The 21,992-nt window shown below is 54.0% G+C and overlaps 1 protein-coding gene across 1 annotated transcript; it reads right to left on the bottom strand.

Moving 5' to 3' along the window:
* Window positions 1-653: 653 nt before the first annotated feature.
* Window positions 654-21,694, bottom strand: RSPO1 (R-spondin 1). Its single transcript, XM_014784163.2, has 7 exons — window positions 21,618-21,694; window positions 18,448-18,644; window positions 16,621-16,998; window positions 5,759-5,950; window positions 3,698-3,847; window positions 3,226-3,414; window positions 654-2,417 (listed from the first exon to the last, which is right to left on the bottom strand). Exons 3-7 carry the CDS (start codon window positions 16,712-16,714, stop codon window positions 2,251-2,253), a joined length of 792 nt encoding a protein of 263 aa, XP_014639649.1. The 5' UTR covers window positions 16,715-16,998; window positions 18,448-18,644; window positions 21,618-21,694; the 3' UTR covers window positions 654-2,250.
* Between the last annotated feature and the right edge of the window lie 298 nt (window positions 21,695-21,992).

Genomic DNA, 21,992 nt, shown 5'->3' with positions numbered 1-21,992 from the left:
AGCCTCCAACACTTCTTGCCTGGATGATAGCAACAGCCTCCTAGACAGCTTCCCTCCAATCTGTCTTTTACGCTACGGCCAACTTGATCTTTGCAAAACGCAAATCTGGTCATGTTGGACTGTTGCTTAAAACCCTTCAGCAGCCTCCCTTGGCTCTGAGAATACACCCAACTCCAGGTGACATTTCTGGAATCATCTCACCTAACTTTCCCTCCAGGCCTTCTTTCAGCACTTTGAACACCAAGCTCCTTTCTGCCACAGGACATTTGTATGTGCTACACCCTCTATATAGGACTATGCTGTCCAATACAATAGCCACTAGCCACATATAGCTAGTGAACACATGAAACATGGCTAGTGCAACTGAATTGTTAATGTTATTTAATTTTAATTAAATTAAAAAATTTAAAACATTCAATTCAGTTACCAGAAAACTGTTAACTATTCTTTAAACATCTTAGGTATGTGAATCTACTTTGCAACTTGAATTTTTATGAAATCTAAATACAGATCAAGTATTTCTGGTGAAATTTTGATGTCCAAATTAAGATATGCTATAAGTGTAAAAATACACACAGAATATTGAAGACTTAGTTAAAAGAATGTAAAAGATCTCATTAATAATTTTTTATATTGATTACGTGTTAAAAAGATAACATTTTGCATATATTTGGTTAAATAAATAAAGATAAAACTTCACCAGTTTCTTTTTATTCTTTAAGTGTGGCTACTAGAAAATTTTAAATTACGCAAGTGGCTCATATTATATTTCTATTGGACAGCACTGGTCTAGAATGCCATTCCTTCTCTGTCTTACCTCCTTCTACTTGTCCTTCAGAGCTTGGCTCAAACATCACCTCCTCTGAAAAGCTTCCCTGAGATAGTCTTTTATTTTTATTCCATTTTATTCTCTTTCATAGCTATTTGTCAGTGGTTGTCTGCCCTTAACTCCACTCATTTGTAATTATACATTTATCTGAATGACCAGTTGATTCACACCTGTCACCTCCACCAACCTCTAAGCTCCATGAGAGCAAGGCCCGTGTCTGGCCCCTCTGGAAACCAAACACCTCATCCAGAGCCTAGTGCGTGGGTGGCTGCCAGTGGGAACTTTAGCATGCCACATGAGGTCATTCCATCCACTGTTCTGCCTTTGGGTCTGACTGTCCCCCACCATCTGAGAGAGCCTGAGCACTCTCTTCCCCTAGGAGTGTCACTATAGCTCTTCAGTATGTTGATTCTCCCTCTCCCAGATGGAGAGTCTGCCTTGATAGCTGACCAGAATCCCTCCTGCTGTAAGCTGGCTGAGACCCTTCGTTCAGTCCTTAGAGGTAATTAGAGCAGTGTTTCTCCAACTTCAATGTGCGTGTCAGTCACCTGGAACTTTGTTAAAATGCAGGCTTCAGTTCATCAGGTCTGGGACGGGGCCTGAGACTCTCATTTCTAACAAGCTGCCCACTGATCACGTTGACGCTGGTCCATACTCTGAGTAACAAGGCTGTAGAGAAGCTGGTCATCACCCTGAGTAACCCCAGAGTTTTCTTCCTGTTCCAGACCCTCTGTCTAGGAGGCCATTAGGGGTCTCTTGAAATTTAGCCCTGTCCCTTCCAGCTCCCATGGATACCCCACTAATCCCTGTACCCTGAAGAGGAATGTGGTGCCTGTGTCCACTATTGTCATTTGGTTTTTGTTTTTAATTCGAAATAAACCTTTAAGCAGTTTTCAGAGTCAGGGCAGCCCTGATATGGATCACGGATGTGTAACAACACTCTCCAATGATAAAGTCACACAGCTGGAAATGCCGAACAGTCCCCAAGCTTTGGCTCCTCTCTGCCACACTGGACCGATCCTATCAGCTCCTCCACTCTGAAGGCTCCACTCTGCAGAGGCTGGGCTTGGACACTGGGAAATGTTCTCTCTGACATGTCCTCTGGGAGCATCGCAAACCAAGTGTGTGCTGCGGGGCCCTCTGCCAGGCAGAGATGACCCCTCCACCTCCCCGCCCTGTTCACACAGTGATGTCCGAGGGATAGAAGTGTCTTCCAGCAGCCTTGATTGTGTGCGTGCATGTGCACATGTATGCATGTCTGTTGGTTTCATGTTTGGACACGAGGTCTGTGTGTGTCTGTGTCTGTGTATGTACGGAGAGTGTGTGTACGTGTTACCCCCAGCACTCGAGTTCGCAAAGCTCTCATCACACAGAGCAGCGCTGGACTCTTTCTGCCTGGGCCTGGAGGCTGAACAACGTCCCTAGGTGGGCCCCGCAGAGGTGACCGGCCCCACCGTGCCTTGATGCTGCTGCGGTTGCTGGCCCTTGCGTCTCCGAGAGCTGGCGCCTGCCTCCTTGCTCTCCTTCCTGCTCAGGTTCCTGTTGGCGTCCTCCCGCCGGCCCTGGCCTCCCTTCCTCTTCTTCTGCCCTGCAACCCCAACAGCAGGAAGAGTCAACAGAGGACGTCCTGCCACGAGCAGAGAGGCCCTGGCATGGCCAAGGGCCCCAGGAGGGGCATGGTGAGGAAGCTGGGCGGGGGGAGGCGGGGGGGAGGTCTGGGACCTAAAGCAATGGTACCCTTTACTGCTGCCTTTAGGCAGTCGGGGTGCCCTCAAGGCCTCCTCTGACCAGCAGCCACTTCAGAGGACCCTGCAAGGTGGGTACTGAGAGGGGAGTCCCAAGAGCCTTTTCACCCTCCACCCCTCGATGAACCAGACACCCTCCTCTTCCTCATGTCTTCCTCAGACCTTGGATCCAATGGGCCAATAGCATTTCCCAGATGTTCAGTGCAGCCCCCAGGACAGGCAGGATGCCCCCACTCCTCCACCCCACACCGCTGCCTCTGGGGACAGCTGCCACATCATTGCCAACTACAGGCTGTGTGACCTTGGTCAGATCACTACACCTCTCTGGGTCTTAGCACCCTCTTCCATGCCCCCATCTGACCTAGAGGGCCTCTCCAGTGCCAACATCTGCTGGCTCAGAAGAAATGGGGAAACTGGAGGGATATGGAGACAGAATCTTCCAAGTCCCACCGTACAGAGTTCTGGGGACTGCTGTCTGCCAGGACTTGGCACTGTTTGCACAGCATAGAGCCTTGAGTTGGGGGTTCCCCATCTGGCCCTGGCCCGAGGCCCTCTCTGGGGCCACAGGCAGGAAGCAGAGGTGGTCAGACCTCCTGTGGCTGTGCCTGACCCCAGACTCCCGACCCCAGGGAGGCAGAGGCCGCAGCTCACCCTCAGGACAGGGCGTCCTCCGCACTGTGCACCTCCGGGTCTCCTTGGTGTCAGAGCAGATGGTGTGGTCCCCGCCAGGGGCATGGAGCACCCTCCTTGTCCGCTCCTCAAAGCCCTTCCGGAAACCACAGAGCTTCTTCTTCTTGGAGCACGGCCCCCATAGAGACCACTCACTCATTTCACATTGCGCTGGCAGGAAGGGAGGGAAGAAGGAAAGAAGGAAGAGGAGGAGGGCGTCACACCTCCTCTCCTGGCCCTGAATACCCCAGGGGAGCCTTTCCACCTGTCTTAGTCTGGAGGCATCTTTAGTCCAGAGGGCAGGAAAGTCCTGAGAGAAACCTCAGAGGGTGGTCGTGGGGTAAGTTTTCTCTGCACAGGGCCCCAGCCCACGCTTTCCCTGGTCAGACCCCTCCCCACCCTACCCCTCCTCCTGGGGTCCTGGACCCCCTACAGCAGCGCCCACTGTGTTTACCAGGACTGCTGCACTCCATGGTGCCGTTGGCAGGTGCAGAGCCCTCGGGACAGGCCGGGTAGCAGCGGCCCTTGTGCAGGTACAAGGTCTCCTTACACTTGGTGCAGAAGTTGTGGCTGAAGCAGGCCTCGCAGTGCTCAATCTTGCATTCTGAGGAGAGGACCAGATGGGGGACCTCTGGCTCAGCCTCAAGCAGACACTTCCCCTCATCCCCATCCCCAATGCCCTCCCATCCACACCCACCCACACAGGGCAGGACTGTGGTCTGGAGCAGTGTCTACTGCAGAGGAGTCTTGGGAGGGAGGAAAAGGAAGGCAAGGACAGGGTAGGGGAGAGGAGGCCAAAGTGGGCACTCTCGAGGGCCACCTGGGACTCAGACAACCCCAACCCAATCCCGGGCCCTGGAACCCAAAGTGAGGCCCAAGACAGCTGGTTTCAGAGGAGGGGGCAGGACACTCTGGCATTGGTGGGGGTGAGAGATGAGGGTCCCAGCATGGTCTCCTCTTCCCCCACTGCTGGGCACCCACAACACCCCAAACCCTGGGCAGAAAGAATCTGCTTGGAGGAGCGGGGAGCAATCCCAGGGCAAATTCCTCTCACTTTGCAAGACCAACTTCCAGGAACCACCTTGGTTGGACTCCTCTGTCCCTCTCTGATCCCCTCCTGCCAGCTCTCCCTCCTCTGGGGAAGTGGGAGGGGCCGGGGAGTGTTGCAGGGCTAGGCTGGAAGCAGGCAGGGTCTTTCACAATCTCTCCCTTCCCAGATTGTGGGTGGGGCTGACTTCCTCCTAGTCTCTGGCACCTGAAGCCTGGGCTGCCAGTTTCCCAGGAGCTGGCACAGCCAGGAACTCCCTACCCCAAATACCCTGAGGAGCAAGAGGGCAGCCCCAGGGTCCTACCTCTGTCCTCACAAGTTCCCCACCCCCACCACCCTCCCCTGTGCCTCTGTGTCCCTGATTCCTGGTTTGGTTGCAGGTAAAATATGAACAAAAATAAGAACAATAGCAGCTACCATGTATTGAGTGCCAGACACTGATGGCTTTCCATATGCTTCTCACAACAACCCATTTTGAAGATGTGGTTTTGAGAAGTTGTGACATGCTGAAAGTCACACAATGAATAAGTTGCAAAGTTGGGATTAGAACCTGAGTCGGCTGATCTTCCCCTCCAGGCCTCGATGTTATCAGCTATAAAAAGGGTACCATTACTTTAGGTCCCGTCTCCCTCCAAAGGCTGTTGTGAGGCTCAACTGAAGTGAGAGCTGGAAATGCATTCTAAACTGCAAGGCACTGAACAAATGTGAGGGGGTATGGGCATTGCTCACTGGAGCATGTTCATTGTGTGTCCCCCAAGCACATCACAGCTGAGACGGGATGGAGGTGTGACAGCACGTGCCTCAGAGCACGTGGAACTGTAGCTGGTGTGGGAGAGTGGAGCTGAGTGAGAAGACCGAAGGAGAAGGGGGTTGCAGAGAGAAGGCCGGCCAGGGCTTGAATTTTCCTGTAGCCAGTGGAGCCAGCAGTGCTTTTAAGCAGAAGTGTGACTGCATAGGTTGTGTGTTTCAGGAGCATGTTTCTGGCTACAGTGTGGAGGGAGGGTCGAACGGAACCAGGTAAGGCTGGAGGACGATGAGCAGGCTATTGTGATGGTCCGGGAGAGAGGTGACAGGAGCCTGGATAAGACAAAGGTAGTGAGGATAGAAAGGAGATGGAGCAGGCATGATTCGTTTATTGGATGGATGAGGGGTGGCACAAATGAGAGGTTGGCTCTCAGGTTTGTGGCTTGGGGTGATGGCTTGGGACACCGAGAGTGACTTGCAGGAATACAGGTCGGTGCAGGTTTGGAGGGAGGAGATGTGCTTCTGATATGGACACACTGAGTTGGAAATGTGGGTGGGATATCTGGGGAGGTGTCTGGCCGGCAGCTAGATACTTGAATCAGAAGCCTCATCTCCCTTCCTCAGTGTCCCCTCTACTCCCCTTGCAGGCCACCAACAGTTCAAAGCACCCTCCCCCAGAGCCCAGAGCCTCTGGCGCCCTTCTCCAGCCCTGCCCTCACTCACTGATGCACTTGTTCATGTCGGGGTTGCGGGCATCGAAGTACCCGGGCGGGCAGGATGGCAGGCAGACGCCCACCTGGCGGATGTCGCTCCTCTCCAGCAGGATGAACAGCTTGGGCGAGCACTTGAGGCAGCCGTTGACCTCAGAACAGAGCTCACAGCCTTTGGCGCAGGCCTGGCTCCCCTCAGCGCTGACTGTAAGGGTGGAACAAGGGTGAGAGGCAGCTGTGGGACAGACCTGCATCCTTCCCAGGCTCCCACAAGGATGGGAAGTGACTAGACAGGAGTTTCATCCTACAGAATGAATGTGCTTCTCAAAAAGCACAGGCCAGGCTGGCAGCTCTCTGCAAGGCTGCTTTATAAACCTCCCGGGGATCCTCTCGAGAGAGAACGAGCATGGAGGCCCGGAGCAAGAGCTCCCATCCATCCTAAATGCCTCCCTAGCTCCATGCACAACACGAGCTCACCCTCCAGCCTTGCTCCACCATCCCCAGAGAAGCCACTGAAGCTGTGCCCTTCCTGAAATTTACCTCTACCCTCCCCAGAGGAAGAAAAGATCAGCCTCAGGTATGGGAAGAGGGCTTTTTCTCCTTGAGAAAGTTTTAAGGACAAGAGGGATAATGGGTTAAACTATCTGAGAAAAAGACCACCCGCCCAGAGACAGGAAGACAACTAGAATCACTTAGGTCTAGAACAGCGGTCTCAGCCAGAGATGATTTTGCTCTCCAGGGGCCATTTGGCAATGTCTAGAGATATTTTTGATTGTCAGACAGGGGAAGGCGGTTGCTACTGGCATCTAGGGGATAGAAGCTAGGGATGCTGCTAAACATCTTACAATGCATGGGGCAGCCCCCACAACAAATGATCTGGTCCAAAATGTCAACGGTGCTGAGGTTGAGAAACCGTGGCTTAGAACCATCCTCTGAGGCAGTGTGATCTCCAGCCCCAGCAGCGAGGCTCAGACCTTTGATCTCGGTCCCTCATCCATCTGTACAACCAATGCTCACCGAGCCCCCACCCCAGGTACCATGTGCGGTGTGAGTGCTGGGGACGTGGAGGCAAAGACGCCTGGCCACTCTGAACTGATCTTCCAGTGGCGCAGAGAGACCCACAAACAGGTAAATGCTGACAGCCACAAGGCAAAGCAATAGTGGACTCAAAAAGAAGAGTGGGAAGGAGTCACAAAGGAGGTGACTTTGGGGCCAACTCTTGAAGAATTAGTACAGATTTGTCCATTAGGAAGTAGAGATAAAGGCCCTCTAGGAGCAAGGCCACAGAGGTGTGAAACAACCCCAGGGGAATTGCAGATAATTTGGGGTGCAGGAGGGGTGAGGAGGGGAGTGTGAAAGATAAGGTGTCCGATCTTGAAAGGCCTTTTATATCATGCTGGACGGCTTGAACTCGATCCTGCCAGGCAGCGTTTCTCAAAGAGTCTTCCTTGGAACATGACTCCCCCAAATGTTCACAGGAGGATGTGGAGAAAAGGCCACTGCATCAGGTAAGACTGGGAAGCACTAGGTCCAACAAGTCTAAGCAGGATTCTTTACTGCACAGCTTCCTGTACCTTTCATTATGCTCCTGTGCAGAGTGACTCTCCAAGACGGGGACAGAGTGAGCTGCATTTCCCAGACATTTTGGCCACAGAACCCTTATTTTGCAGAGTTTTTCTTGGGACCTTTCTCAGAGCTGATTAGACAAGAGGGAGTCATTGGCAAGTTTTAAGCAGGAGCAAGACCTGGTCTGATGACATGGCGGAAAGGTTCCTCTGGTGGCCTGGGTGGAGACCAGAGACTGAAGGACCGTGTGAGTGGAAGCTGACATGATCATCCAGGTGAGAAAAGTGAGAAAGTCTTAAACCAAATTCCGTTCAGTGGACATGGAGAGAAAAAGATTTGAGAGATGCTTAGGGAACACAATCAGTATGGTCACAGTGACCAATAGGAGGGGGGAGTCTGGGGTGATTCCCAGGGTTCTGGCCTAGAGAATGGGTGAATGATGGGGCCAGTCACTAAAAGAGGCTCACGGAAGAGAAGCGAGTTGAGAGAGAAGGAGAAGAAGGAGAGTACTCGTGAGCCACTTAGGAGGAACCAGGCAGGAGGAACTGTCGCTGCAGGCTGGAGGCAGAGAGCTGGAGAATCAGAACAGAGCTGCAGGAGACTGGGCAGCTTGGTGGACCCAGAGCTCAGACTTCAGAGTTCGCCAGGCCTGGAGCCCAATCCCCAGCCTGGGACCCTGGGCAAAACTCTGCATCTCGTGTGCCTCCCTTCACACCACTGAGAAAGGAGGATGAGGATGCCCACTCTGGAGGGCTGATGGGTGGAGCTCCTGCTCCAGGGATGGTCCCTGATTTCAGAACAGAAGAGCGAGTAAGAGTTAGGAAGGCGAGCAGGAGACGGGAAGAGGAGATGAACAAACACAACAATAACAACAAAATCACAATCATAATACTGGTGGCTGATTACTAAACATTGAATACTCGTTCTGTGGCAGACACTGCCCTCAGTGCTTTACAAGCATTTGCTCATTTATTCCTTACAACCCACGAAGTAGGTACTATCATTATTTTTTTAATCCCCATTTTTTTACAGATGAGGAAATAGAGAGGTTAAATTACTTGAACAAGCTTCACAGCCAGTGTGTGTTCCAGGCTGAGGGAACAAAGTTTACAAAAGTTAGGGGTAGGACAATAGGAGATACATGGAAACTGAAAGTATGGTGAGACTGATTTTTTGTAAATAGAGGGTTTATTTGTATAGAGTCAATACTACCATCTAATTAATCAATAAATTAAAAAATTCACATCATTCTTGCTGGTTTGGTCATTTTAAGGGCAAAAGCACTCCAAATGTTGTGTTGAAGTTATGAGGGAGCCCTTGGGATTATTTTTCCATTTTGGGCCTTTATTCAGCTGTATTACAAATTAATAAGTCATTATTAGGTAGATTTTAGCTACCACTTCTACTTCAAAGATACTAAATTTTCTATTACTCAAGTTTTTTACTTAGTTCATTGTTGAAATGAATGCTCCCTCTAGGTTTTTGCCTTGGCTTCCATAACTGAAGTCACCTAAGTGTCCCATTTGCAGGTCTCTCTAGCTACGTTCCTGGACTCACTTCTTCCTTCCTTATCAATTTTGTTAAGGACAGATTTGCAAAAGGCCTTCCCCGAATCCCACTGCCCGCCTCCTATTCAACCAACAAATCTCTGTGCATTTTTCTTCAGAGCTATCAACGACATGGCAAGAGAAAGTGTGGTCCAAAGCATGGGGATCTGAAATTAGCTCAGCACGGCCAGAGCGTGAGGTGAGTGGTTGTGCGTGAAGCTGGAGAAGGAAGCAGGCGCCAGACGAAGAAAGGTCTTGAACCCATATAAAGGAGTTCAGACATTCTCCTGTAGGCAGCGAGGAAGCACTGGGGGTCTTAAAATAGGAGACACGGTCAGGATTCCATTTTAGAGAGATCACTCTGCAGTGGGGAGGATGGATTGTAGGGAGAGCAAAACTGGAGGCAGGAGGACTCCCAGGTTTGAAGAGATGGAGCTGAACCAAGAGGATGGAAAGGAGGAGGCACATGTAAGCTATTCAGGCAGAAAAATTAACAAGATGTGGTGATGGATTGGACATGGCGGTGAGGACCCAGGAAGCACAAGTCGAGGATGATTCCGAGGTGCTGGCCTTGTGTGGCAGGGTGGCTGTCGGCCCTTCGCTGAGAGAGGGACCACAGGGAGAGGAGCAGGTTTGGGTGGGAAAATGACGAGTATTAAGTCTTAGATGTGTTGAGGTTGCGCTGCCTGTGGGACACCCGGAGGGGGGGGCATCTATGAGGCAGCTGAAGCTGTGGGTCTGGAACTCAAGAGAAACACCCTGGCTGGAGACTGAGACTCGGAGTCCTTAACATGAAAACTGGCATCAAAGGCATGGAGGTCCATGAGAGTGGGGCTAGAGAGTGAGAAGAGGAATTAGACATTTAAGAGAAGGACAGAAAAGGAAGGGCCAAGTAGGAGGTTGAGAAGGGGCAAGCACACGGGTAGGAGACACTCAAAAGCATATTGCATTGTGGAAGCCAAGAGAAGAGCACACTCTACGGAGGAGGTGTCGCCATGCCAAGATGAGATGTTATATAAGGAATCAGGAACAGCTTGCTGGTGCCCCTGGTGGGGTGGAGAGCAGAGGGCAGGGGGAGAAGTAAAAGGAAGGTGCAAGAGAAGAGCCATCTCCTTCAGGAAACTGGCTATGGAGACGGGGGGAGAACTCAGGGATCCATCCCAGGAGCTGTCGCTGGTGGCTGAATCCGCAGGGTGGCAGGCATCCCAAGGCAGAAGCTGTGAGCTGGAGAAGACGGCCAAGGGCTGAGGCTCAGGCAACACTCACGTTCAACAGGCAAGCAGAGGAAGAGGGGCCCAGAGAGAAGCCGAGAAGGAATCACTGGGGAGGTGGGAGGAAATTGAGGAGAGTGGGGATGGAAACCAAGCTGAAAAGGAGAGATCTGCAGGAATCGGGGCTGGGAGGAGACCCTGCTGGTGAGAGTCGGTCAGGTCTCATTAGACTTGCCTTAGGAGGTGACTGGGTGACCCGGAGGAGAGCAGTTTTGGAGGAGTGGTGGGAATAAGAGCCAAACGCAGTGGGCCGAAGAGTGAGTGGAAGCGATGGAGGGTGGGGGGTAAAGTGAGGAGAGGGACAGTGACACAGAAAGAGACAGAGGAGAGACAGCTGGGAGCGGGTGCTGTGTTCACAAGACTCAGAGGCAGGCTAAAGATGGAGGAATTAAGACCCAAGGATACAGATGGTCAAGGGACAGAGCTCAGGCGGTAAGATTGGCCTTGGTTAGACGGAGGGACCACAGGAGGGGGTCAAGGGCAAGGACTGAGGGGGTTGAGCTCCATGAGGAAGCGGGAGGTGGCTCAGCAAGAAGGAGAGGGGCTCAGTGACGGGAGGGGTCAGTCCAATGGGGGTTCCCTGGGAGGAAAGGGATGCTTATCAAGGGGGTAGGAACCAAAGGGTATTCTCAACTTAGCGAGGCAAATGGATGGGCAGTGAGGGGATGGAAAGCCAGATGGAGGGGGGCTCATGGGGGTGAGGGGAGGTCCAAGGAAGATGGTGGGGGTTAGGGGTTACATAGTGATTCAAAGGGAGAAACCGAGGTTCATTCATTCCACAGATGTTCACTGCACACCTAACACACACGTGCCCAGAACTGCTAGGAGCTAGGGATGCAGAGGTATAAACAAAGGCCCACCCAGGGACGCGGGAAGCAGAGCTGGCTACGCACTGTGGTGAGGGGAGGAGCAATGGAGGGCACGCCCTTACCCAGCCAGCTAGGTGAAGAGGGTATGACAGGCAGGAGGAACAGCCAGTGCAAAGGCTCTGAGGCACCCAAAGTGCTAGTGCATCCACGGAATGGAAAATAGGACCTTATTCTATGGGCAAGGAAAGGGACCACAGAAGGACATGGTCAGGTTCAGTTTGAAAGGCTCCCTCTGGCTCCTGTGCCTACGATGCAGGGCAGGCAGCCTTGCAGGATTGTAGCCTGGCTGGGCTCAGAGAGGGGAAGGGTGCTCAGAGAGGGGATGGAGCCTCCTTCCCAACTTCTTCACAAACCACCCCCTGCCCCCAACAGCTCTGCCCTTCCCACCCCGTGCCCTACTCCCTCCATCCCCAGCACCAGGAAGGCAAGGCTGTGCCCTCCTCACTTCTCTGCTGCTTCTCTATCTCCTTCATCCTTGTCCAAAACCCTTTCAAGCTGGTGTTCCTATAATCAGGCCTTGCCCCGAGGTGGCTCAGTGACCCGCTTCCCTGAAGAATGGCTTCTGGCCACAGTCTCTCTTCCCCAGGGACTTCACTTCTCCCCCAACTTTCTCATCTCCAAGGATCTTTCTAAAACCAAAACCCCCGCCTAAAATCCATGAATAGCTCCCTATGGCCTGCAAAATTAAAACATGGCTCCTCCACCTGGCCTAACACGCTTCCATGGGTTATCCCTCCTGCCTCATCTCTCAACACTATCCCTAAGTAATATGGCACTACTTTTGTTTCTCTGGATACATCGCACTACTTCCCACCTCTGTGCCTTTGTGCAAGTCCATCCTTCTGCCTGGAGCACTCTCTGCCTCCTCCTGAGTCTGACTAACTCCTTTAAGCCTCAGAACTAAAGTCACCTCCTCCAGGAAGTCTCCCCTGATCTCGCCTCCCTGCAAAGTCTGGATGGATTATTTCTCTGTGTTCCCACGCCCCCAGTACTGTACTTGAATCCATCATGGTAGACGTCACCTTATGTCATTATTATCTGCTAGTATGTCTTTTTCCCACCAGAAAGAACTTGGGAGGGTGGAGGCTGTCTTATTCCTCAATGGGGGCCCAGTGAAGGGGTGAGGCTCCACAATACCGTAGGGCTTCCGCCGAGTTGGGGTTGAGGATATGGTGAGAGACAGGCTCACGGAGGAGACGGCTCATGGATGGAGTTCACTGAGTGTCCGATAAAATGTGGGGAGTGGGATTGGACAGGAATGCAGGTGGTGAGGGTCAGTGAGGGTTGGAGAGGAACTTGCCATGACCCAGAGGAGGGCTTGGTTTTCGGGCGGGATCTAGCCTGGGAGGATCTAGAGTTGGTAAGAGACCTGAGTGAAGTTGGCCGGGGTGGGGATGTCAGGGAATGGGGCCTCATGAGGAGGTGAAGAGAGAGGTAGGCAAGGGTCCTTCTCAGGCCGCACACTCCCCCAGGAGCTGTGTCTACTCCCGGTGCCCAGGCTCATCCCAGGCATGCCCCTCTGGGAAGACCCAGCAGTCTTGAACTCAACTGGGAGCTTAGTTTGGACCTTCACTTTTTCTCACCTGGGCCCAAATAGCCTTTAACTGGCCTGTTTGCCTCCCACCTCAAGCCACCTCCCCTCACCCCTTGCTGCAGCTGGACCATGCTGCTCCCCTGATTAAAACCTCTCAGGGCTCCTCGTTACCCACAGCTCAAGTCAGGTAAAGTGCAAACTCCTCAGCCTGGCAAGTACAAAGCACTCCCCCATCAGACCTCTGCCTACTTCTGCAGCATCGTCCCCCCACGACAGCTCCCTCGGCCCCAGGCAGCTTTCAGGGCTCTATCCTAAGGGGTGACAGGCTTTTTGTTTTAGCAGCACAACCTTTCTTTTCAACAGAAAAGATCCTCCATGTAAAAAACAGATATGAGCACAGCCGCTCCAGTTAAAACCCTAGGGCTCTGCAGATCTCCACCTATAAACCATTCCTCCAGCTACTCCTAGCTACACCCCATTTCCTGAACAGGCTCTGCCTCCTCTCAGCTCCACACCTTTGGACATGCTGGTCCCGCTGCCTGGAATGCCCTTCCCCATCACCCAGCCCCACTCCCTTGCCTGGAGATCATCTACTCAAAACACAACCCCGGGGTCACTCCCTCTGGGCTCTGCCAGCCCCACAGGTTTCCTCCTGTCACCACATTCACAAACTAGACTGAAATGGCCTCTTCCCTACTTGCCCGGGGACTCCTCAAGATTCATCTCTGTGACCCAGGCCAGGCTCTGTAGGTTTGCAGTGGACATTAGTGGAATGGCCCAAGGAATGAATGAGGCTTCAGTGAGGGAAGATGGTCAATGCGGATGGAGGATGGCACAGTGAGAAGGGGCCAAAAGGTGGGGCCGGCTTCTGGAGGAGTCAGGGTTCAGTGAGGATGGGGGCTTTGTTGGGGGCAGGACTGCACAAAGGGCCCCAGGAATCAGATAGGAGAAGAGTCTCAGTAAGGGGAGGGAGCACTCAATGTGAGGGATGGTGAGGGAATGAGGGCTTGGTGAGGGCAGGAAATCCAGACAGGAAGGCAGTCAGAAGAGGGTGAGGGCCAGTGAGAAGACAAGAGGTGTCTTGTCTCTTCACAAGAGTGAAGAGAGGCTGGGGGCGGGGATGGGTCCTCAGTGAGTGGAAAAGGAGGACGTCCTGCTGGGGTTCATAACTCATGGCTGAAGAGTTCTTGGCTCAACTTCTCCCCCTCCATGCAAAGAGATCATCACTCAGACCGGAGATCGGTCATTTCTGAGCTCAAAACTGGTGTGTGGGGCCGCCCCCATGGCTTATGGTTAAGCGCGCGCGCTCCACTAATGGCGGCCCGGGTTCGGATCCCGGGTGCACACCAGCGCACCGCTTCTCCGGCCATGCTGAGGCTGCGACCCACATACAGCAACCAGAAGGGTGTGCAACTATGACATACAACTATCTACTGGGGCTTTGGGGAAAAAAACACAGAGAAGGATTGGCAATAGATGTTAGCTCAGAGCTGGTCTTCCTCAGCAAAAAGAAGAGGATTAGCATGGATGTTAGCTCAGGGCTGATCTTCCTCACAAAAAAAACAAAACAAAACAAAAACTGGTGTGTGGCTCCCAATCAGAGCTACATTGGGTGGCTTCTGGCTGCCCTACCAACATGCAGTCACGGAATGGTGGACAGAGTCGACAGACCTGAGGCTCATATCCACAGCAAGCCTACCTCTGCCCCCCAGGCCGCCTGCGGCCTTTCTACGCGGTCTGGAGGCCAGAGCAGCCACACACAGGTGTCTTGGTCTTTTCTTCCCTCCCCGACTCCCCTGGAAACCCTCAGGCAAAAGGGTCCACACATTGTTTATATAACAATGACATGCATCCCCAAGTCTACACAGAGCCCAATATTTTACAAAGGTTTCACAATAGATAGCTCTGTCTATTCCTGCAAGCCTTGCTGTATTCCTATACAAGTACACTTGCAGTTGCATGGTAATTATTATTTTTTTGTGTGTGAGGAAGATCAGCCCTGAGCTAACATTTGTGCTACTCCTCCTTGTTTTGCTGAGGAAGACCGGCTCTGAGCTAACATCTATTGCCAATCCTCCTTCTTTTTTTCCCCCCAAAGCCCCAGTAGATAGTTGTATGTCACAGTTGCACATCCCTCTAGTTGCTGCATGTGGGACTCGGCCTCAGCATGGCCGGAGAAGCGGTGCATCGGTGTGCGCCTGGGATCCGAACCCGGGCGGCCCCTAGCGGAGCATGAGCACTTAACCACTAAGCCATGGGGCCGGCCCACATGGTAATTATTTAACAAGTACTGCCTAGCAACAACTACCCTCATCCCTCTCTGAGCCTCTGTCCATTTTGGACCCTCACTGCATCCTGAGCCTTTCCCCACACCTTACTCCCTCCTCACATCTCAGCACCATCAAGGATGTCTGTCACTCACACCACGTGGTAATTAAAAACGGGGTCACATGCTGCCGAGGCTGTGGGATGTGGCTTACCAAAAGTGCACACATCAAAATCGCTGCGTTTGATTGACCATTGCTGGGACTGGCCTGTTCTGATGGCCAGGCTAGCACTTTTTTTTTAGAACAAAAGACTCAAACCCAGGTTTTCTGACCCCTGGTTTGGGCAGGTGTGCGGCTCTGTGTGTGTGAGCGGAAGCGTGAGCACACGAGTGTGAGTGGCTCCTCTCGTTCTCTCTCTCATCTCGGACATAGAGGAGACCGATTATCAACTGCTAACTGCATCCGGCCTGTGGAGTCCAAAACACCAGCCACAACAGATGAGAAGGGAGGAAAATAAGGGCTCGCTGCTGATTAAACCTAACTGTCTCTAATTGTTTGTTAAGCCAGAGATTTTCAGCTTCACCAGCTCTCTGAGCTTCTCTCCCTGGGCTGGGTTCTGGCCTTGCCTGCTCCCGTGGAGACCCAACAAAACTCCACTGCCTTCCAATGTTTCCTGGCGAGCTTTGGTCTGCAGGCCTCCAAAGTGAAGCAAGAGGTGGTTGGGCTAGACTCCAGAGGAGCTGCCTGCCGTTGGACGCGACATCTCTGATGGGGGTGTTGAGAAACAGGCAGGCTTTGGGGTCTGCATCACAGGCCTCCACCCTACTCCCTAGCCCGGGTCCCTCACACACAGTGGCCTCTCTCACAACATAATGGGCGTGTACTGGACCCTCATCCCTGGAGACATGAGCAGAGGCTAGAGGACCTCCCTCAGGACTGCCCAGGATGGGATTCTGTGAGGGGCAGCGAGGGCCATAGGGACAGGCTAATCTTGAACTCTGTCAAGCTCTGTTTTCAAAAAGACTGGGCTCACAGGAATTAGGAGACCTGGGTTCCACTACTGACTGCGTGTCCTTTGGCCTGTCGTCTCGTCGCCTTTCTTAGCCTCAGTTTCCCCATCTGTACAATGATAGGATTTATTTTATTTTAAGCTGTGAGAACCCTTTCTTCCCATGAATCTTACGTGGAATCTTACTGAAAGCAGGGAAGAGTGGAGCCACTCTGGCTGGAAGGGCAGGAGGACCAGACTCCTGCCCACTTGCCTCCCCTTCACCCCCACAACATGGCTCCCTGAATCCCACTGGGCAGGGTTAAAAACCACGAGAGTGGATGGTCTCATGCCCCTCCCTGCTCCACTGTTCCTGTCCCATGATCTGGGCAGGGAAGGCCATTGCCCACCACCAAGCTGTGCAGAGCCCCTGGCCCCAAAGGAACTCCTGTCAGTGAGGAGGGGACCGAGCATCCCTGGCAGTGGGGCCGGGAAGAATCTCCATGGATACCACACAAAGCTGGTGTTATGTCAAAGGGCATAATCCACAAACTGGATTCTCACAAGAGAAGGGTTAATCTAGAAAGCAGAGTCTACAAAGGGGAAAATAGACAAAGTGAGTAATCTACAGAGTGGGGAAGCTCAACAAATTAATCCACAAACTGGATAATCCACAAGCAGGATAATCTACCGAGTAATGTACAAAGCTGTAATAGACGAAGTAGAAATCTGCAATGGTCATCACAGAATGAAACTACAGAAGGCCCTCGTCCCCAGGCGGCCCCCTCCCACTCCCAAGGCCCTCGGTGGTCCAGCCCCGCTCCATTACTCACTCCGCCTCTGCCTCTTCCCTTTGATCCCCCGGCTGCCAGCAGCGAGATGCATCCAGCTCAGAACCAGGGCCACCACACACAGCCCAAGCCGCATAGTCACTCCCCAGCTCCAGGCCCCTGGTGGGAGGGGTGGTCTCTGGGGGGGTGGACGGCACAGGGCTCTTGCTAACGCCTCCGGGGCTGGGTCAGCAGCAGGAGGCCCAGGCCTGGGCTGTATCCCAAATCCACCATAATCTCAGCTGGGGACAGAAAGGGTGTGGGGAGCCCCCTTCTCCATCAGCCCATAAGGAGGTTCAGAGAGCTTCCCTCAAAGGCACCTCGGGGTGTCACATGGGAGAACTCTTTGTCACTTCAGCAGGGACACCTCCAAAAACCAACCTGTTGAGGGAGGAGAGAGAAGGGTTAATTATGGGGTACCACAGGGCTCCCCAACCTATGCCTCCTACCCTCCCATATGGTCCCCTACCCAAGAGACTGTGAGAACTCAGAATGTTTGGACAAGTCACCCACCTGGCCCCCCTGTAGAAATCTGCTGCTCTTTCTATCTTGCAGAATTCCCTAACCTGGGACTGAAGCTGGCTACCCAAGTAGCTGGAATATGGTGGACACTCAAATCAAACTTGTGGATCACTGGAAACCAGCTGCCCCACCCCTGTCCAATGTTGGCCAGCTCTAGCTGGAAGTCCTTCTTTACGTCTACCCTACAGACCTCGTGCTGCAGTAATATCCTGTCTCTTGAAGAGGAGCTCTCTTTCTCCTTCTGTGTGTGGCCCCTCAGCCTTCTCTTCTCAGTGCTGAGTCACCCCTGTGCCTTTCACCTGTCCTGGAGCTAGAGCAGTGGCCCCCGACAAGCTGGCAGACTCTGCGTGGCCCTCTGGGCTTGGCGGGAGAAAAGGAAGTAAGGCTTCCCCTGGCCACAGAAACTCTGACACAGCAGGCCCCGCGGGCCTGGCCTTTGTCAGAGGATAAAAGAGGCAGCAATGCCTGCCCTGGCCAGAGACACAGAGAATGGGGATAATCCCCCAGCCCAGCGAGAGCCAGGTCTCTGGACCCACTGGCCTGGGTGATGGGGGCAGGGGGAGCTGGTCCCTCCCCAGTGAAATGTGTCTGGGAAGTTGGAGCCCAACCTAGGAGTAAGGGGATGAAAACCCCACTTCACACTCACAGGGCCACACCCTCCTGACACACTGTCACAACAGAAGCATGCCCCACTGCCCCACGCACCTGCTGTACACCCACCCATCCTCACACAGGGACAGGAGGGAACAGCGGGCCTTCAGGAAGCTTTGTAGATGCCAGGGAAGCATTGCCCTCCCATCCACTGGTTAGACGGATTTGGACAAGTTGCTTAGCATCCCTGAACCTCAGTTTCCTCATCTATAAAGTGGGGATAAATATGCCCCTTTCACAGGCTTGCTCTGAGAGTTGGCTGAGTTTTGCCTTACTAATGAGAAATATGAAATGCTAGAGGGGAGGTGCCCCTCCCAACCCCTGTCCCAGTCCTCTTCCCCTTCACCTCTCAGGGAGGCCCCCGGAGAGCCCACCTGCATGGGAGATAAATCATTAACCCACGAGGGAGTTCAGCACCTCCCTCCTCTGCCTCTCCCACCAGCTTTGAAGGCCAGACACACTCAAGTGGTTAAGCTGCCTGTGAGAAGTGTTTACACGAGGCTGATGGATCCCACCTGGTGCTGCGGCCGGAGCCAGCGGAGATGCCCCCAGCCACTCCCAGATGCCAGCCCCTACCTGCCCCTCCAGCACTCCCTGCGTGACCTGCCAAAGCATTCCCATCCTCCCCAGCCCCCACCACACACTTTCCTCACCCACCAATTGCGGACGTCCGGCTGAGCTTATCGAACTGGGGTCTTCAGCCCCAAGTATGTCGTCTCAGAGGCTGGCCGTGGAGCATGATGGTTAAGGGCAGAAACTTCGGAGTCAGCCTGCCTGGCTTCAAATGTTCACTCTGCTACTTAGCTGTTATCTTGGGCTAGTTGCTTAGCTGGTCTGATCCTCAGTTTCCTTATCTGCAAAAGGGTTGTTGTTTTTTTATAGCTTAAATGAGTTAATACGTGAAACCGCTCAGAATGGTGCCTGGCACACAATGAGGACTCAATTGTATTTGCTGTGTTTTCTACGACCGAGACTTCATCTTATGTCTACAGTCCAATGGTCATCTAAAAAGCAACATAAAATTTTTTGTATCACCTGGATCCAAACCTTAATACCGAGCACTGTTATACAATTTCCATATTTGCATTTGTCTTTATGGCTGATTGCCTGAGCCCCAAAGTGATCACTCAAAGCGATAGGGCTAACCTTTAATCGCAGCGTTTCTCAAACTGAGGTCTGAGGACCCCTCGCAGATACACTGTCAGGGTGCCGTGTGTCCTCACACTGGATGAACACTGGCAAAGACCACATCAGAGAAGCCAGGTGTTGAATCTTAGTGAGACTAAGTGAGACTTTGGTCTCACCGTGTGATCAGTACCCCTGGGGTCCTTGGGGCAGAAAAGGTCCCTACGCACCTCTGCTCTCCCAGTGCCTCCCTGCCTGGTGCCTGGCACATCGGGGTTAGTGCTCAGCAAAGGTTAGCTCCCTTCCTCTCCCTCCGTCTCCTCCTTCTTTCAATTCCCCCTCAATCCTCCCAGGTCTTAGCTTTCAGTCCTGCCCTTGCCATGCTCACTGGGTCCCTGCCAGTGAGGGTCTCCTGGCCCACTCTTGCCTGAATCACTATTGAACCCCGATCTCAGCTAGGAAGCGGGGAGAAGGACCCAGATCTGAATTTCACTGGAGCAAGTGACACTGGCCTCCCTCACCCATCACTAGACGGGAAAAGATTCAAGCATTTCCAAAAAAAAAAAAAAAATACATCTAGAATCAACACCGAAAAGGAGCTGAGTTCATTCTACCAGGGGGACAAGCAACAAATAGGAGGGAAGCTGGATGTGGAGGGGGAAAACTGGAGGGCGAATGCCCCATCTAAAGGGAGTGTCTGTGTTCAACTCCACTTGATTGTTGATAGGCAGAAGTAATGGCTCAATATCGCCAGATGTTCTGATTTTTTAAAAGAAAAGTTGAAAATTCAGAATTTTACGTGAAATCTGATTTTAAAAGCTGGACAGGTCTCAGACCAGGAACCCTGCAGTGCCAAGCCCCAGAAGGTCACAGTCCCCTGCATCCACGTCCCTTCAGCTAGTGCCTGCCCTCCCCTCACACACCTGCAGTGGGATACACAGACTCCAGGGCAGACTACAGCTGAGAGAGGAGACAGGAGCTGATGACTTACTTTCAAGCAGCCTGTCTTATTTCTATTAGTTCCTCTGTCTGATTTCCCTTGCCCCTTGGGCTACATAGTACAAGCAGCTCATTTTTTGAGGCCCCTTACTCTGTACAGGCAGAGCCAGCAACGAGATCTGCTGGCAGCGATCAAGGTCTCAGGCATCCGTGGGGCTAAGGAAGGGCATTTTGTCTCTGCCAGGGTGGGAGTGAGGGATCCACATTCATTACGTGCTTGCACCACCTGCCATGTGCTAGGCCCTCATTTACTCCTCACTCCAACTCCAGGAGGAAAGTAGAATTATTCCCATCTTACTGGCACTGAGAGGTTCAAGGTCTTGGCGTTACAAACCCAGTCAATGACCAAAAGGTTTGCTACTCAGGACTGGGTATCTGGAGGGCGGGGCAAGGGGCTGGGACCTGAAGGATGCGGGGCATGGCCCAGCTTGGGGAATAGACCCACGGAGGTGGGGAAGGCTGCTGGAGGTGGAGGCAGAGCTGGGGCGGGAGACCAAGGAGACAGGCCGCACGTGCTAGGTGGTCTGGGGAGGGGAGCACACGGGCTGGGGAGGGGGACGCAGTTGGGGGTGGAGCTGAAGGCGGGGACTCAGTTCCCCCAGAAGGCTGGAATAACTTTCACCTTCTCGCCTGCAACACTATCAGGATAAATTGGTACTCCATCCGGGGCCGGATACAGACCCAAAAATGTAAACCATCTCGATAATCTCTCTTTAGTCCTCCCCGGGAGCCGCTACGGGTGGAGAGTTTTGGCCACGGAGCGGGCTGGCGCGCGAGGGTCGAAGAACTGCTGGGCTGGGGGTGGGACCAAGTACTACGTGCCTGCGCGACCTGTAGGGATTAGCTTGTCCGCCAGAGCCAAGCCAGGTGCTGGGCCCCCTCTCCGCGCCCCAACTCCAAGGGCAGCGGGGAAAGGCTCCTTCACGTCCCTCCATCATCGCTCCAAATGCGCAAATTCTTCTTCCCTCCCCACTATCCCGGAGAGGCCCAACAGGTGCAGGGGGAGGGGAGGCGGACCTGAAGGTCCCCTGACTGCCCCCCAAATCCAGAGAACTCTCCAAGTCCGAGAGGCCAGTTTCACGAGAAAACTCCGGCTCCGGAGCGCGCGCACCCAGAATCCGTCCTTGGTCTCCTGGGAGTCCTGGGCGAACACAGCCACCACCTCCCCGCAACCAAGCAATACCATCCGTCCCTCGGCGCCCGACCCCGCGGGCCAGCGAGCCGCGCCACCTCGCAGCGCACCAGGGGCCGCGGGCGCACGTCGCCTGCCACGTCGGACCCGGGCCCGGGCTGCGAGACTGCGGTGGGGGTGACCAGGGGCCGTGGGACAATCCAGGATCAAGAGCTTCTGGATGGGGGGGGGGGTGAATAGGGCTGGTGGACTTGGAGAATTCAGAACTACGAGTGAGGACGATCACGGGGGGCTGCTGGGTTGAGGGGCGCCCAAAGCAGCAACTGAGAGGGGACTGCCCACTGGCTTGAGGGATGATGGAGCAGGGGGGTCGGCAGGACTTGCAGGAGGGGGTCCAGGAGGTGCCCTCTCCCACCATCGCTGACTGGAGAGCAGTCAGAAATCCCCTTCCTCTCGCTGTCTCACCCCCGCACTCAGCTCGGCCAAGCCCCGACGGGAGGGCCCGCGGCGCCCCAGGTCTCGGGGAAGGGGGCGCTAGGGAGGAGGACCGGGCAGCTCAGGGGGGACTCACCTCCGCGCTGCCAGCCGCGGCGGGGGCAGGCCCGGGAGGGGCGAGGGTGCGGCCGACTCACCCGCCCGCCCGCCGCAGGACTGTCCTGGGCGCCCGCGCTCCGCCCGCGCGTTCCCAAGTTGCTCAATCTGCGGGCGGCTCACGCCCTCCGGGGCCAGCGCCCCACCCGGCGCATCGGTCCTCTGGGCGGCTCGGTCCGGCCCTCGCTCCCCGCGATGCCGCACTCCGGCGGTCCGCTCCCCGCTCTCGGCCGCTGCTCGTGCTCTCCGTCGCGCCTCCGCTCGGCCGGAGCTCCCAGCCCGGAGAGGGGCCAGTCCTCCGCTCGCACGAGGGAGGGAATCCCCCCCCTTTGCAGTCCCACCCCCGAGCCGGCCC

The sequence above is a fragment of the Ceratotherium simum genome, chromosome 22, assembly GCF_057802395.1.
Source record: "Ceratotherium simum simum isolate JZ-2026a chromosome 22, ASM5780239v1, whole genome shotgun sequence".
Classification (NCBI taxonomy): domain Eukaryota; kingdom Metazoa; phylum Chordata; class Mammalia; order Perissodactyla; family Rhinocerotidae; genus Ceratotherium; species Ceratotherium simum.
Note: the sequence above shows the minus strand (reverse complement) of the source record. Positions and strands in the feature narration are given on the sequence as shown.